This window comes from Stegostoma tigrinum, chromosome 16 (genome assembly GCF_030684315.1).
Source record: "Stegostoma tigrinum isolate sSteTig4 chromosome 16, sSteTig4.hap1, whole genome shotgun sequence".
Taxonomy (NCBI): Eukaryota; Metazoa; Chordata; class Chondrichthyes; order Orectolobiformes; family Stegostomatidae; genus Stegostoma; species Stegostoma tigrinum.
This window is the reverse complement of record NC_081369.1, coordinates 17,974,204-17,991,411: the sequence shown is the minus strand read 5'-3', so window position 1 is coordinate 17,991,411 and position 17,208 is coordinate 17,974,204. Positions and strand designations below refer to the sequence as shown.

Genomic DNA, 17,208 nt, shown 5'->3' with positions numbered 1-17,208 from the left:
TGTTTCACTCACTATTACTCCCCTTCACCATCGTTCCTGAGCATTCCATCGATTTCTCAGCTGCCGTGAATCATAGAAATGTCCCACAGGGCAGGTCTAATGCTGATTTCACCTTCTGCCCTATTGATGTTAATGGAAAGTGTAAAACTGATTTTCTAGTCAGTCCTGCTGGTTTTCTGCCAATTGGTCTGTTGGTTACCCTGCTTCTCAGTTCGAGTTTAGTATTTTGCTTCCTCATCAATAGTCAGAAGTGCCGAGTCTTGGAAGGTGGCGACTCAAACATTGGCATCAGCCCCTTTTGTCTGCATTCAACAATACCCACCAAAGTAGTTTGATGTCAGCTGTGCCTCAGTGCTAACAATCTTACCCACAAGTCTGACTCGAGTACAAAAATCACTAGTGCAGTATTAAGAGAAAGCTTTTTCTTAAATCAGGGAAAGTTCTGTCAATTACTGCTCCTGTGCTCTCAGATCTATTTTGGTGTCAAATCTGACAATGCCACAATTTAAAATTTTCAACTTGCTCCATGGACTGTACCCTCACTTTCTTGATAATCTCCCTCAGCTCTACATCTTTCCAATACCTGTCTGTCTAATTTCAGATGTTCCTTAAAGCCTACCTTTTTTGACTAAAGAGGGAGTCATTTTGTGCGGTCGCATTGCTGTGAAGCATCTTGAGGCACTTTACTGCATTAAATACATTATGTGAACACAGGCTATTGTTGTCGTAAGGATCCTATGAAATTGTTTTGAAAAACATAGAGGGAACCTTTCTAGAAAAAGATTACTCAGCAATTTATTTCATTGCTGTTTGTGGGTCCAAACAGCAAACACTGCTCTGCAGTATTTCTGACATTGCAACACTGACTAAATTTGAAAACACTTGATGACAGGTGTGAGATACCTGTGAATGTCATGAGGCTGTGAAAGGCACTACTGAAATGAAAGTATTTCTTTCACACAGTGAATGCTGCTTTCATCATTTTACCCTAGTGTCCCACCCTCTGGGTGTAAAAGAGCAGGGAGATCCCACAGTGATATCCCACAGCCATCCGCGGCTGCTACTTATGCATTGACCACTGTGATTCAGCAGAGGCCATCCACACGCATCCGAAGTTAGTTCTCATTATTATTGATGTTTTCATAGATCTAGTATCATCTTCCTCCATCCCTGTGGCTGTGGTTGGATTCAAGCTGATAGCTGTGCTTTCTAGCTGCAGATAACAAAAAAGCTTTTCTCCCCCTTCCTCTCATTCTACCCTCACTCTCCAACTGTAGTGTCCCTTCTATATATCTATCACCTCATAACCTTATAATAGTTCACAATCAAATTACTGGAGCAGTTCAGTCAGTGGGGAACTGGTAACAGCTGTTGCCCTTGCATCTATTTTAATGTGCTTCATTTCAAAATAAAGAAAATTTTTTTGAGATCTGCAGCTTTAAAACTCCTCATGGCAACTTCAAAAAATTCTACTTGGATTGGTAACTTTTGCAAGTCATCTCTGATGTCACCAGGTCTAAAATTGGGCTCCACAATGCTTCTGATTTCAATGTCACAAGAGGCAAGAAAGGATAAAAATGTAACCAAATGAGGGACCCTCACTCCTCGGTAGTGCTATTTAAAAGCCTTTCAATTAAGGTAATTTGGATGTCCTTCTAACACTTGGGCAATTACTGGAAGTCCTGTGTGTTGTGTTGCTGAAGCAGCTCATACAGCCTTTTCGGTCAGCAGGGAGTGGTGCTCAACCTTAGCAAGGAATCAATGGATTATTATGGTCACTGAGCAGAAAGCTTTTTCTCAGTCATGTGGGCTACAGTAGCAGTTCATGTTGGGCTGCAGCACCATGGGGAATTGCAGCATGAACAGCAGAAGGGAGAAGCTACATCTGGAGGAAGGAGGAGGGAAGTCTGTCAGCAGAAAGCTGCACTTACCAAAGGCTCTGATCACTTATTCTATCACTACCTCAGGCAGGAGCAGTGATTGAGGCAGTTATCCTTCACCAAGCAGTTGGTTACTGACCAGAGCCACCTCTTCTGACCAGACCTAAAGATGGGGAATCAGATGAGGATGGCCCTGTTGTTGGGCATTAAGGCCACTGTTGCCTTCAATTTGTACTCCTAAGGAAACATTGTTGATGTCATTGTCAATATCTCTCAGTTCAGTGGGAACTGCTGCATCCGGGAGATCTTTGAGGTCCTATATGTGAGGAGTGAGGGCTTAATTGTTAAAAAGAGTGAAGTAGGAAGAACAGGCATTGCTCAAATAGTTGTATTCTCAGTGGTGATGGGTGCTGCATCTCATGGGGGAGATGTATTAGAATCACAAGGCTTCCGCTCCCTGAATATGCAGCTGATGTGTGACCATGCACTGAGCATAACTATGGTGAATGCCTGTTATACTTATAATGCTTTTATCCTGTCCCACAATTATTCCCACAATTTGAGCTACATTGTCAGCAAAAAGTCACATTCTGGCTCAAGGGGTACCCACTGTACATGGGTTTCCTGAATTCCCCTTGCCACCTGACCATATGTGGACAGTGCACATACAGCTGCAGCAAGTCAGTGTTCTTGAACAGTGGCTCCACTGCCTGGGCCACTTCTCAGTACCCTCCAATACTCACAGCAGCCTGTCGTCAAACTCCGCCAAGCTCTCAGGAGAAAAATGGCTGTGAGCCAGAAGGAGAAGGTCACCGCCTCAGTATGGGTGATGGTGGTATCAGCTTGCAACCAGGCAACAGCAGGGACATTGCTGGAGTGGCAGTGGGGTAAGCTGGGAGAAGGCAGCAGGCTGTGCTCTGTGGAGCTACTCAGCAATCCTCAAACTGATTGAAGAACAGATTGCTGGACTTCTGTAATCCGGTGAAGCCCATTTTATGCAGGTGTCACAATAATGCTGGCAACAGTTTGGGCTTGTGTGGCAACATGCCTGGAATTCATAATATCAGCTAGAGCTTCCACTCAGACATTGGGTGTTTCAGCCTGTGATGGAATGGAAGCTGAGATTTCAGCCACCAGCCGCATTGTGTTTTGATCAGCAGCTGTCAACATGTAGTTGGTCACTACTTTCATTCTGGAAAAACTGGGCTCTAAAGCCTGCATGAAGCCACCAGCCAAAAGCAGAACGAGACTCCATCATGCTTCTTGACAGTGACAAGTAACTCTCTTGTAGACCTCACAATGCACCAAGCGTTTCTGTGTGTTTCTATTTGCTCTTTTCTGTATACCACTCGATCAAAGCCTCCAACTTAGTCCCATGCAGCAGACAATGTAGAATCCCTACAGTGTGGAAACAGGGTCTTCGGCCCAGCAAATCCGCACCAACCCTTGAAGCATCCCACCCAGACCCATACACCTATAATCCACCTAATCTACACACCCCTGAACACTATGGGCAATTTAGCATGGCCAATCCACCTAACCTGCACATCTCTGGACTGTGGGAGGAAACCGGAGCACCTGGAGGAAACCCATGCAGATGTGGGGAGAATGTGCAAACTCCGCACAGATAGTTGCCCGAGGCTGGAATTGAACCCTGGTCCCTGGTGCTGTGAGGCAACAGTGCTAACTACTGAGCCACCGTGCTGCCCATCTGCTACCTCACCCTCCTGTGTGCTATCCTTTCCCTCATCCTGGCTTGCTGCTCACTTACTACTTTACAGACTGGTCGGGTAGAATCTCTAGGCTATCAGAAAGCACGAGGACCATAGAAAAATGGATACAACTGAGGGAATTAAGGATGGAAACTGTAGAAGTAATGGCAATAATTTTTCAAACGATGGAGATTTGATAAAGTCCAATCATATTTAACCAACTTTATTGAGCTTTTTATCATGGGATAACAGAGATGAGGGTAATGTGGTTGATGTGATTAGTAAGGACCACCAAATGTCAATTGATAAAGTGCCACACAACAGGCTAGTCAGCAAAGCTGAAGATTGTAAAATAAAGGGGACTGTAGCATCACATCTTATCACATACTGTTCCCATATTTGCCAGACTACCAGCATCCCTTGCACTTATGCCCTCAGTAAAAGCACGTTGTGCTTCCAGACAATTCCTACCTGTCTGGAGCTACTCTGCATGGTCTTTGACATTATGCTTACATGAGCAACAGTTTGCATTACTAAAGTGGTTACCATGGAAAACATGAACTATAGTGTCACCCCATAATTGTAATACCAATGGATTCATACTCACTGATAATTATGTACTGCATTCAGAAACTCCACATACATTAAATGTTTGCTGGAGTCCCTCACCCCTCTGCATATTTCCTATTTTTTTTTCTCTCCCAATGAGTCATGCCTTCAACTAACAAGGCCTTAACTTTGGGATTCTATCCCTAACTTCTTTATCTTTCTGCACACCTTTACAAAATTCATGTCTTTGACCAAGCTTTTGTCACCAGTCTTTTAATGCCTCCTTATGTCACTTGGCATCCAATTTGGTCTGGTAACACTGTGAAGCACCTTATAACATTTTACTGTAGTAATGACCTTGTATAAATGTAAACAGTTGTTATGTAATTGAATATCTCTGAAGACATGACTGATAGTTTCCCATAGGCTGCTCAACTGACCTGACAATCTTCAAACCACATAAAATTGATTTTTCTTTTGTCTTGCACATAGGTTTTAAGAAAGTAAATAACTTTTACCTTCAAAGAACTTCAAAGACTCCACGCAACACATTAAGTAGAAAGTAGGTAAAAATAAAATACTGCAGATAGTGAAAATCTGAAATAAAATTAGAAAGTGCTGGAAAAACGCAGCAGGTCGAGCAATAGCTATGGAGAGAGATACAACAGTTATATTTTGAGTCAAATTGGACTCTTCTACATTAGGAAGTAGGTACCTGGTAATGTTGATGTTGATCAGTGCGACCTTATTTACTGGCTTTCATTGTTTGATGAGATCAGAAAGGAACTTTCCAGATTTCCACTTACTCTTCCTCTCCCTGCTAACATCTCCAACTCCATCTCAAATAGCCTGAATTATGGGCTGGTTTCATGCATCTCCTGGAATATTACTGTATTTGGGAAAATCATGTATTGTGCTGCCTGAGACAAAGTATGCTGGTTTGGAAAGGGCTGCAAAGAGTGCAACTGCAACTGAGGCACTTGGAGGACACAAGAATGACATTTCTCAATGGGTATTGGAAAGCACAAACATTCAAAGTGTATCACAGTACTTAAACATATTTCCAGCCATGAAAATCCCTCCATGATATGAAAATACAAGAGACATCTATGAAAGAGCAATGATGTGTTTCTTGGTCTGTAATGACAAACTGTATTCCAACTCTATGTTGTGCACTGCCAGGATGTGATGTCCTCATCATTGTGACTAGTGTAAATTAGTGCCAACAAGACAACTTAAAAGCATCAGTCAGGTCATTTGGCTAGGTGAAGAATCCCAATGAAACTTAATGGTGATGTTGTAACAGGTTCTTATTGTAGACATTTCTAATCAACCTGTTATTTACACATCTCTGGAGCAGATAGGACGTGAACTTGGGCTTCCTGGCCCAAAGGTGAGAATGTGACACATGAGCTCAACCTTCTTATTATAAATTTTTCCAGTCACTTGCGAAATTAGCTTATTATTTTCCAAACAGGTTTTTTTTCCTAGAACAAGAGTTTCCTCAATTTTAGGTCATTTGAAGGTAGAACCAAATGCAGAAGAATTCCATTTAAACCTCATGCAAAAAACTGAAATTAAATAATTACAAAACATCAGCATTGTATAATCCACAATATTATATCATAAGTTTTCAGAATGTAATAGTGTAATTTAATTTGCATTCATTTAAAAAGCGCCTTACTTTGTTTGTAGTACCCCCAAAGAATCTCTCGAAATGTTGTGGAATTCCTTAATCCAAAAAATGTTGAAAGCTACTGAATTATTTGCCACTGAACATTTTTTTTCTGAAGTGCATATGTTTCTCTTACACCTAAGTAAGCCAATTTAGTATGCACTTTTTTCTGTGCAGGTCCTGGGATGATTTTCATGCATGTGCAGACTCGGTTCTGGAAGGTTGCCCTGCAGACACTGCCTCTGTTTGGGAGTCCCTCAGGAAGGAGTCGAAAAAGTTACAGTTTGAAGGCAACTTGCATGAACTGTGCAGCTCAAGAGTGAGGCCATCTGGTACTATGGAAAACTCCGATAGAAGCGAATCAAACAGAGAGAGCCTGAGAGGTTCTGCCGGATCACTGTGGTATGGACTGACAACACTCATTCTGTCCATTGCTGTGTTGGTGGTCAACATGTAGATCTCCAGGTCAGCTCCCAGCATTAATTCCCTTCACCGGAGAGACAAGAATACCATTGATACAGACAAAATGTTTGGCTGTTTAAATGTCTTTGAATGTTGTCTCTCTCTGTCGGTTAAGGGTGGTTCTTTCTATAATTCTGTTCAAATTACATTAATTTAATGTACTTCTCATTCAAAGAATGTCACACAGCTTGAATGCATAGTTGATTCATTAGATAAAAATAAAAGTAGTCGCCCTGCTGGTTTGGTAGCTAATTGTGCTGTGCCTATAGACTAGGAAAGTTCAAGTCCTGGATTGGACTGATTTTGAATCTCTTAAATGAGGATATTTGAGCTACTGCTGTGCCAGGAAATACCAGCTGGGGTTCCTATCACTGGTTGCTGTTTAGGCATTATTGTACACATCAGACATCTTGTGAGGACAGGGTTTTCCCTGATGATAATACTCCAAGATTAACTAATTAATCCTAGACCTCCATTTGAACAGAACCAATGGAGACTGCAGAGCACTGCTGGTATCTGTGGAACAGAATCTTAGCAAGTTTCAGGCCCTCATGGAGGTGGGTGTAAGTATAGAAAATGTTATGACCAGTATGCAACTAAAACAGGTTAATGTAAAGGAATATACAGAAATAATAACTGTATGGGAATTCTTTGATGTGAACATATGCCTTGGAAGCAAATTACATGTGGTATGGAAATTGAACAAAAATGTAGCTTAGGGATGTTAATATCTATATTGTAAAAACTGACCTTTCACTCACATGCATTCCAGCTAATGCCACCTTGACGTCGTTGGTTATGCTCTTAACTCTCACCATAGGATTTATGATCATAATCTAGGCCGACACTTCAGGACTGAGTGAATTTATTCAAAGGGCAGAGAACATCAAACTGAAGTCCTATTAAATCATCAACTTCACCAATTTGATTGCTACCAATAAAAGTTATTTGGCCAAGGCACAAAATCACTTGCAGTGACTCTTTCTGCATCTCCTGATACATTATATATCTGTTCTCTGCAGCAGTAGCAGAAATCAAGTGATTGAAAGAAGTACAACTTGCACTTCTGGCATTTGAGCTGTAACAGCCCAAGCAACTATCAAGGTTATGTGACTTTTAGCATCTGTGGGCATGTCTGAATTTTCTCAAAACATATCCACTTCATTTAACAATATTTTCACACTGTTGTTTTATTTATTTTCTTTTAAACAAATAAACCAAATCTATTTCTTTTACATTGCGTTGCGTAATAGTAATAGTATTGCTCTGTGATATGATGGACAGGAACACAGGGATGATGGAGGAAACATTTCTTTAATCCTATATCATGTAGAATATTCTTTTTGAATTCTTTCTCAGGATGCAGGCATTGCCGAAAAGGCTTTTTTTTGTCCATTCTTAGTTGTTCTTGAGAAGCTTGAAGCAGAGTATCTTCCCAATCCCCTACAGTACATGTGGTGCTGTGAGAGATATCCCGACAGAACAACAAAATATCACCTAAGTATGAATATTAAGAAAGGCTTTGTATAGTGCCTTTCACAGTCATGTGATGTCCTAAAATGCTTTATGGCCAATAAAGTAATTTTGAAATGTGTTCATGGTTGTAACTAAGGACACCACAGTAACTAATTTATGCATAGCAAGCACCCACAAACAGAAATCTATTTTTGTAATGTTGGTTTCCTAATGACTTTCTCACGTAATTAATACATAGGACTGTAAAGATTTTAAGAAGTTAGTAGAGATATGAATATATCCCTCACTCTGCTTTCACTTGCTTTCATACATGGGTCACTAATGCCAAACACATGCATCAATAGAGATTTTCATTAAAATAAGAGAGCCCTAGATGAATACAGAACATTGATAAAATAGAGTTGCCTTCTTCAGCAAAAAAAGCTTACCACATGTGTCTGGTAGCCCTTGTCCAGATATTGTCAACAACATAGGGAAACAAATTTGTTACGCACCTAACTAAGAAAGCACTTGCATTTTTGCGTGTTTTTCAAATTGGAATTATTAATGTCACCCATAACCTGTCACTTACAAATATGTTCAGAGGTGAAATATTTTTAATTTGGCAATCAGCTGAGCAACATGTCCATAACTCTCAGGCTGCCACCTTAGCAGTGAGCATTGAGCTGACTAGTATTGCCCAATTGTGATATCTGAAATACAAACAAAGGGAGGGATGGTGAAGTGGGAGAAAGTCGGGAGGTGATGTGACTTACAGTGGGGGTGGTAGAAGAGGAGTGTGAAGGGAGATGGTCAGTGGAAGGGTACGTAGCAGTAGAAGAAGCAATGCAAGGGACGCAGAATTGTAAGGAAGGAGGAGGAGGAGTGAAAAACCTCAGAAGGGTCACCAAACGCGAAATGTTAACTCTGATTCTTTCTCCACAGATGCTGCCAGTCCTGCTGAGCTTTTCCAGCAACTTCTGTTTTTCCTCCTGATTTATACCATTCACAGTTCTTTCGGTTTTTATTTTGCTAGAAATTCTCAGCAGGTTAAGCAGCTCTTTGGAGAGAGAAATGAAATAATGTTTCAAGTCAAGTATCATTCTTCTTTAGAATTTAAGAAGTAAAGAAATATGGTAGATTTTATGCCATGGAAGGGGATAATGCTCTGGAATAGGTTAGAGGGCAGGAGAAAGTAAATGACAAAGATGTCATGGGACAAAAGAGGCAAAGCATTTGTTCGGTGCAAGTGTAAATGGCAGAATAATGAACAGCTCAGAAAACATCCGAAAACAGAACCATGAAAAACAAAATTCCAACTGGCACATGGCAAAAATAATTGAAATGGAGGACTGAGTTCACAGTCCGTGATTGTTGAACTCAATCTTGAGTCTGTAGGATGTAAAGATGAGGTACTGTCTTTTGGTTGTGCTGAACTTCACTGGATCACAGCAGCAGACCAAGGACAGAGATGTCAGCACAAGAGCAAGATGGTGAATTAAATGGAAGGTAACTGTAAGCTTGGAAGATTGTCAATGGTGATCCTTTGAATGTGAAGGCTGATGGTCTTCACAGGAAACAGGATATTGAAGAAGTGTCTCAGAGACAGTAAGAATTGCCAACGCCGGAGCCAGAGTTAACACAGTATGGAGCTGAAGGAACACAGCAGGCCAGGCAGCATCAGAGGAGCAGGTAAATTGATGTTTTGGGTCAGGACACCTCTTCAGAAATGGGAGAGGGGGAAGGATGCTCCAAAATAATTAGACAGAGGAGGGGTGGGGCTGGGAAAGGTAGGTGGGATGGTGATAGGTGGGTGCAGGTAGGCAGTGTGGGGATTGGTCGGTGATGTGAGAGAGGAGATAGACAGGTTGTGTCTGGTCAAGGAGATGAGGATGAGAGGGAGGATTGGTCATGGGATGAGGCCGGGGTGGGGAGATTTTGAAACTGGTAAAGTCCACATTGAGACCTCTGGGTTGTCGGCTCCCAAGGTGGAATATGAGGTGTTGCTCCTCCAGTTTCCAGGTGGCATCATTGTGACATCCTGAGCCTCCTCCATTTACTGATTTCTGCACCACTGAACATAATGCAAATTAAAAGAAACTGAAGAGGGGCAGAAAAGAGAGAGACAATGATAAAGGAGGAAAAAGAAAGGAGAGAGCTATTGCGAAGGGGAGAAGTCTGCATTGGTGAGATAATGAGAAACAGGTTTAGTGGATCTTGAAGGCCAACATTTTGAAGTTTTCAAAGCTCTCTCATGCTTGCTATGGGCTGTTCTGTTCTTGAAAAAGAATGTCAAAAGTGAGAATGACCTTTTGTTAACACGACATGCAGTAAATCCCAATTGTCAGCACATAGCCCATACTCGGGAGACCACAGACATCTTCAACGACCTGTTACATTAATTGAAAGAGAAAATGGATGTTAGAATCTAACTGAATGAACACTTCTCAGTGAAAGTCTTGGGTGTTAAAGAAACCCTACAGTTCACTGTACTGGGCACTGATGGTAAGCAATTAAAACAGGGAGCCTTTGGAAGTGATTGACCAGTTTAGTGCATTGTGTGCTCGGAGGAAATGTCTATGGCTCTTTTGTCTGACCTGATAACTTCTTTAAGTACTTCCTGTGTTTATTTGGACCCTAAGTTGCAGATCATGGTACTCAATGCATTGGCTGTGGAGAGTCTACAATCCCCCATTATGGGTTTCCCTCCTCTGCCCCATTTCTTCCAACAATAGTTCCACTGCAGGATCTGTGAAACTGGGAACATATTTCTCTCCTGTAGACTGGCCAGACATTTTATTCCCCTGATCTTTCTACAATTAAAACAATTAAAATGCCCATCACTTTAGCAGCTTTTGATCTGCACAACAGCTTGCTACTGCCTAGTGGGTGGGCAGCCTCTCAATGCCTGGAGCTTGTCTACTGTGCAAAGATACTAAGAATGGAATTTATTGTGTGATCAAAGCTCATGTTATTGGTCAGGCTGCTGTAGCCCAATTCAAACCAGACTTCACCTGAAAAGTTCCAAGATCACAAAACCTCACACCCCACACTCTCCTTACCCTACCCTCATGTCCACTCCCCTGCTGTTGCCTTTCCTTTCCATGTCAACCCATATCTATCACTGAGTCTCTAAAGAGTTAGTTTCTGCTGTTACAATACTAGTGATCATATGATTGACTTTAGTTTAAGAAGATATTTCAGTCAGGAATCCTACTTCTAGATGGTATCCAATGACCCTGCTTGAAGTGGTCACCCATTGTGCTGGTGAGGGTAGCCGGGAGAGGTGAAGTGTGGGTTAATGTGTATGCTTGCATCAAGGAAAACCAGGTTTGGTCTTGGCTATTATTTTTAGTAATTTATTCATGGGATGTGGGCCTTTCTGGTTAGGTCAGCATTTATTGCCCACCCTTAATTGCCTTGAGGGCAGTTTTGTGAGTCTGGAGTCCTGTAGGCCAGACCAGGTAAGGATGGCAGATTTCTTTCCCTAAAGGACATTAGTGAACCAGATGAACTTTTACAACAATTGTTGTATGATCACTATTAAGCCTGTTCTTTGTTCCAGAAGGTGCATATAGAAGGCAGTACCTACTGACTCTTGCAACTGCAAACAATTGTGCGTGCATGCTCATCTGGAAACCTGCATATGCATAGTTCCAGATCCTATGTCGTCAAACCATAAGCAAAAGCTGCATATGTGCAGAGAAAATGATCTTGTAACAGGGCACAGTGTGGGGGCAGGTTGGCATTTGTGTATGAGAACACAGGAATGACAAGTGAGGTACTCTGTCTCCCTCTGGTTCCCTGCATTCTTCTCTCTATTCATGGTTGCATCTATTAAATATGCATATTTGCAGAGTATATTAGCGTCGGTGGTATCAGCAGACACAACCTTTATTAAATTCAAATCTTGCCATCTGTCATGATAGAATTTGAACCCCTGTCCCCCAGAACTTTGGCCTCGAATTCTGGGTTGCTAGTCCAATGACATTACCGTTATGTCACTAGCTTTCCCGTTGTGCTGTGAAGACTCATCAATATTCATTGTCTGTGTTCACATATTGAATTTAGTTACCACTTGAGAAAAATGCTTGCAAACACCAGTGGAACTGCAGCACAGCAAGGAGGTAATACCTTTAGGAGAATGGCAAAAGGAGGCAAGAATATTGGCAGAATGGAGAAAACACACATTAAAGCAAATGAGCAAAATTAGACAAGGAGCATACAAGATGGGGAATTATATGCTCTGATTCTTATTTTAAAAACATACTGACCTGACCTTGCAAGTGAGATATTGGGACCTTTTATAGTGAGATCTTGCTGAATTTACAAGTGGGGCTTGTATAATTGGCATCCCACAGTTCCTCATCATACTTTCTGTTTATACCACATGTTCATTGGTGGTTTAAATAATAGATGCTAGTTATTTAAATATTAATCTTAAATATGATTTATATCAATAAGTAGAGTGGTTCTGGAAATGTCACTGCAAACATCAACTTAACACATTGCTGTTCATTCTTAATTGTAATGTTTTTTTCATGCAGTTTGAAAATATGCCTTGAAAGACCATAAGAACATACAGTAACAAGGTAAATCAAACTATTGGCTCTGAACTGGCCTAAAATCATTAGTAGGGACTTCATGATCGCGCAAAAAAATGACAGCAGAATTAGTGAAGGCAGCTAATAATTTCTTTCTGTTATTTGATGCTGTTGTGGTTTTGTGGGAAATATAATGCCCCATGCAGATTAATAGAATTTTCTGAGTTTACCAAGGAGTAGTTAGTCTCCTGCAAATTATGTTTCAGAAAAATTTCACTAAATTTTTCATTCACCTTGCAGTGAAAGAGTGAAATAGCACATTTCATTAAAATGAGATTATTTTTGCATACGCTTATAATTTACTGCTCATCCAGAACAGGGACTGGAGAGCATTGCAGACATGACCTATCAGGACTCTGTCTGAAACAAATGATCGTAAACCATTTTGGTCAGTTCCTGCAGCAGTGAAAAGTGAATTTTAAGTACAACTGCGTGGTGTGAAGTTACAGTCCATATTCCTAACAACTTTCAATTAATGTACAGAATTTTCCTCCAACATCTAGCCCATAATAGAACTTATAATTCTGTAATACTATCAGAATTCCTGTACACACTGGAAAGAAAATATTGCTGCACTTCCTCTGTACACGATAGTTGTTCTTCCAACAGGGGGCCCAACTTGTGAACAATGGGCTTCACATGTTTTTCAGTATATTTTATGAGCAATATATTACAAACAGTATTTATTAATAATATGCTACCACATTTACAATGTTTCTGGTAGTATCCAGAGAAATGTTAAAGGTGCACAGGATGTTTTGGTAAAAATGATTGATTAAGGGCAGCAGCCCTATTGCAAATCTGTTTTCTTCGTTCACCTGACAGCAAAATGAATTACAAAGCTATGTTTCTATTTAGCTGTGAACTGATTACAGCAGAAAGCTTAGTAGGAAATGACCTTATGAAATGCATTTGTGCTGTTACACAAATTGCTTCTTAACACTGTACAGGAATTTAGAATTTTTTTAATGAGCTTTTAGTTTCATTGTCCCCGTCTCCTCCAGTTCCAATTAACCAGATGAATGCTTTGAACACACCCATCCAGGGTTAACTGCCGGTAAAAATTAACAATGAAATCTTCCAATTAATAAACCATTCAGCACCAAGAGTTCAACATCATTCAGAAAGCAACTAATGCAGTCCACACAGCAGATAGTGGTCCAAATGGAACAACATCCATTTTGAAATGTATTTAATGTATGAAAGAAAAGAAAGCAACCCCTGGTTAGAACTGGTTGTCAGAGGAATTGGTAGTTTGTTCAATGGATATTCTGTTTTGCAATGTTTATTCTTCAAATTATTTTTTAGTTATCTGCAATGGGTTAAACTGCAGTGGTGCACCCTCAATCACTTAAGGAATGTCTATTTATTCAAGATAATAAAATGTGAGGCTGGATGAACACAGCAGGCCAAGCAGCATCTCAGGAGCACAAAAGCTGACGTTTCGGGCCTAGACCCTTCATCAGAGAGGGGGATGGGGGGAGGGAACTGGAATAAATAGGGAGAGAGGGGGAGGCGGACCGAAGATGGAGAGCAAAGAAGATAGGTGGAGAGGGTGTAGGTGGGGAGGTAGGGAGGGGATAGGTCAGTCCAGGGAAGACGGACAGGTCAAGGAGGTGGGATGAGGTTAGTAGGTAGCTGGGGGTGCGGCTGGGGGTGGGAGGAAGGGATGGGTGAGAGGAAGAACCGGTTAGGGAGGCAGAGACAGGTTGGACTGGTTTTGGGATGCAGTGGGTGGGGGGGAAGAGCTGGGCTGGTTGTGTGGTGCAGTGGGGGGAGGGGATGAACTGGGCTGGTTTAGGGATGCAGTGGGGGAAGGGGAGATTTTGAAACTGGTGAAGTCCACATTGATACCATATGGCTGCAGGGTTCCCAGGCGGAATATGAGTTGCTGTTCCTGCAACCTTCGGGTGGCATCATTGTGGCAGTGCAGGAGGCCCATGATGGACATGTCATCAAGAGAATGGGAGGGGGAGTGGAAATGGTTTGCGACTGGGAGGTGCAGTTGTTTGTTGCGAACTGAGCGGAGGTGTTCTGCAAAGCGGTCCCCAAGCCTCCGCTTGGTTTCCCCAATGTAGAGAAAGCCGCACCGGGTACAGTGGATGCAGTATACCACATTGGCAGATGTGCAGGTGAACCTCTGCTTAATGTGGAATGTCATCTTGGGGCCTGGGATGGGGGTGAGGGAGGAGGTGTGGGGACAAGTGTAGCATTTCCTGCGGTTGCAGGGGAAGGTGCCGGGTGTGGTGGGGTTGGAGGGCAGTGTGGAGCGAACAAGGGAGTCACGGAGAGAGTGGTCTCTCCGGAAAGCAGACAGGGGTGGGGATGGAAAAATGTCTTGGGTGGTGGGGTCGGATTGTAAATGGCGGAAGTGTCGGAGGATAATGCGTTGTATCCGGAGGTTGGTAGGGTGGTGTGTGAGAACGAGGGGGATCCTCTTGGGGCGGTTGTGGCGGGGGCGGGGTGTGAGGAATGTGTCGCGGGAAATGCGGGAGACGCGGTCAAGGGCGTTCTCAATCACCGTGGGGGGGAAGTTGCGGTCCTTAAAGAACTTGGACATCTGGGATGTGCGGGAGTGGAATGTCTTATCGTGGGAGCAGATGCGGCGGAGGCGGAGGAATTGGGAATAGGGGATGGAGTTTTTGCAGGAGGGTGGGTGGGAGGAGGTGTATTCTAGGTAGCTGTGGGAGTCGGTGGGCTTGAAATGGACATCAGTTACAAGCTGGTTGCCTGAGATGGAGACTGAGAGGTCCAGGAAGGTGAGGGATGTGCTGGAGATGGAGATATTTATTCAAAGTGTTTTATGGCCAGTAGCATTATAACCCTGATTATTTTAGCTATGTTGCCAATAAACACAACTGACTCACTGCTTGTATGGGATTGTGAAATCACTTACCCATACTCATTTGAGACCTTCTTGCTTTGTCGCTCAGATTGATTATATCCTGCAGATTTTTGTGGCTTTTTTTTATAACATTACTGTGAGGAAAGGTGCCAATGAAAAAGAAAATAATTTGCACTGACATGATAAATGAGTCAAAAGGCTTCTTAATCTGTACTGGTGGGACTGGTTAGTCCCAGAGCAGGAAATACTGTCAGCAGGATCTCACTCATTCTTCATGGTAGTGTCATCAACTCCAAGGAAAAAGTGAAAAGAAAATTGACAGTCAACTTTGACCTAAAAAGAATCAATGTTATTGTTGACTGCAGTTGGAATTGAGGAGGGCAGTGTGTCAGATTACATAGAAACAGAATTTCTCAATTAGTTGAACACTGCATATATCATAAGAAAAATCAAAACATATCAAAATGGTACATTTTCATGTGTATTTTTAATAGGGGAGTGGTTTTGGATTGATTTGATTTTAATCTGGCTACACAAGGCAAAATTGCACCTATGTCTAGATTCTGATTCTGAGGGGATATCTGAAGAAGGCATAATGACCTAGTCAAGAATCATTGCCGAAGTTCATGTGTCCCAATAGATAGGGGGCAGATAAGTTGTGGAGATAAAATTAGATTTATCAGCAATTAAACATAAACACTACAATAATATGCCTATAGTGATGCCTTTTATGTGTGTGTTTTTAAATTCACTCAGGATCATTCAGAGGTCAACAAAATAATAGAAATCCTGTTGTCTACTGTAAGAATGTGACATGATGAAATACAGTGCTGTCAAGTCAAGCATTTTATATTCAGATTCTACCATTTTGTATATAAGTAAAGATTTTTTTGGCTATTTGATGCCCACATGCATTCAGGTACTAAGAAATATTTTCCAATTAAATATATTTGCAATATAATAATTAGTTATGAATAATAAACGTCAGAACAAATTATAAAATAAAACAACAATTTTTCTGGAAATGTCTAAAGTACTGAAAATCTAATTAGGTGCAGTTAATGATAATTTTATTATTGAGTAGCATGTGCTGTAATTGTAATTAATATTTTCTTGTATTTTGACATTTTGAATTGCATCTACTCTGTAAACATAAGATGTTTGTACATTTTTAGAATAAACTCAATTATGTAAGAACTCATGTGTTGTCTTTTGTAGTAATTGAGAGTCTGCCATATTTCTGTTTTTTCTCCTTTGATTCCACTTAGCAAATGTTCTGCCCTCAATTCTCCAGTCCATTATGCTTTCCTTTTTGCGTTGTCATGTTAAAAGCTCATAAAGAATGTGTAAATGTTGGGATTGGTTCAAATGAGTGTCCCTTCCAGAGTCAGTATATTCATTGTTGTTGTAAAGACTAAATTAAAAAAAAATTCTTCCCCACTTTACTTTCCAAAAGCCACCAGTTTTATAGGTTAATAATGTGGTACACAGCATCATGGATTGCTTAGAGATAGTAAGAACTGTCGTCGCTGGAATCAGAAAAAGCACAGTGTTGAGCTGGAGGAACACAGCAGGCCAGGCAGCATTAGAGCAGCAGGAAAGTTGACGTCTCAGCTCAGGACCCTTCTTCAGAAATGGAGGAGGGGGAATGGAGCTGAGAAATAAGTAGAGAGAGGAGGGGTGGGGCTGGGGAAGGTAGGTGGGATGGTGATAGGTGAATGCAGGTAGGCAGTAGTTGGGATTGGTCAATGAGGTGGGAGGAGCGGATAAGTGGGAGAGAAGATGGACAGTTTGTGTCAGGTCAAGGAGGTGGGGATGAGAGGGAGGGTTGATCATGGGATGAGGCCAGGGGTGGGGAGATTTTCTTGTCTTGTATGGATTACCAGCACTGAGCTCACCTTGTACCTTAACGTGAAATTAGTTAATTTATATTATTGGGTTGGGAGCATTCAGGATTAGGGAGAGAGTATTTGGGGATTTTTGACACCTTGTATTTGCTTTATAAGTAATTGTCCTGGGAGGCAAT

The 17,208-nt window shown here is 41.6% G+C and overlaps 1 protein-coding gene across 3 annotated transcripts in view; it reads left to right on the top strand.

The window, feature by feature from the left end:
* The window catches only part of nrn1la (neuritin 1-like a), a 42,933-nt gene extending 26,700 nt beyond the window's left edge, over positions 1-16,233 (top strand). The window contains exons 3-5 of one of the 3 annotated variants that reach the window (XM_059651636.1): positions 5,994-6,218; positions 12,281-12,325; positions 15,939-16,233. In XM_059651636.1, coding sequence (XP_059507619.1) covers positions 5,994-6,218; positions 12,281-12,308 — 253 coding nt within the window. In that variant the 3' untranslated portion in view covers positions 12,309-12,325; positions 15,939-16,233. Of the gene's footprint in view, positions 1-5,993; positions 13,706-15,938 lie in introns of those variants that run through there. The other 2 variants (XM_059651635.1, XM_059651634.1) reach the window with 2 other exon arrangements.
* Positions 16,234-17,208: the final 975 nt, after the last annotated feature.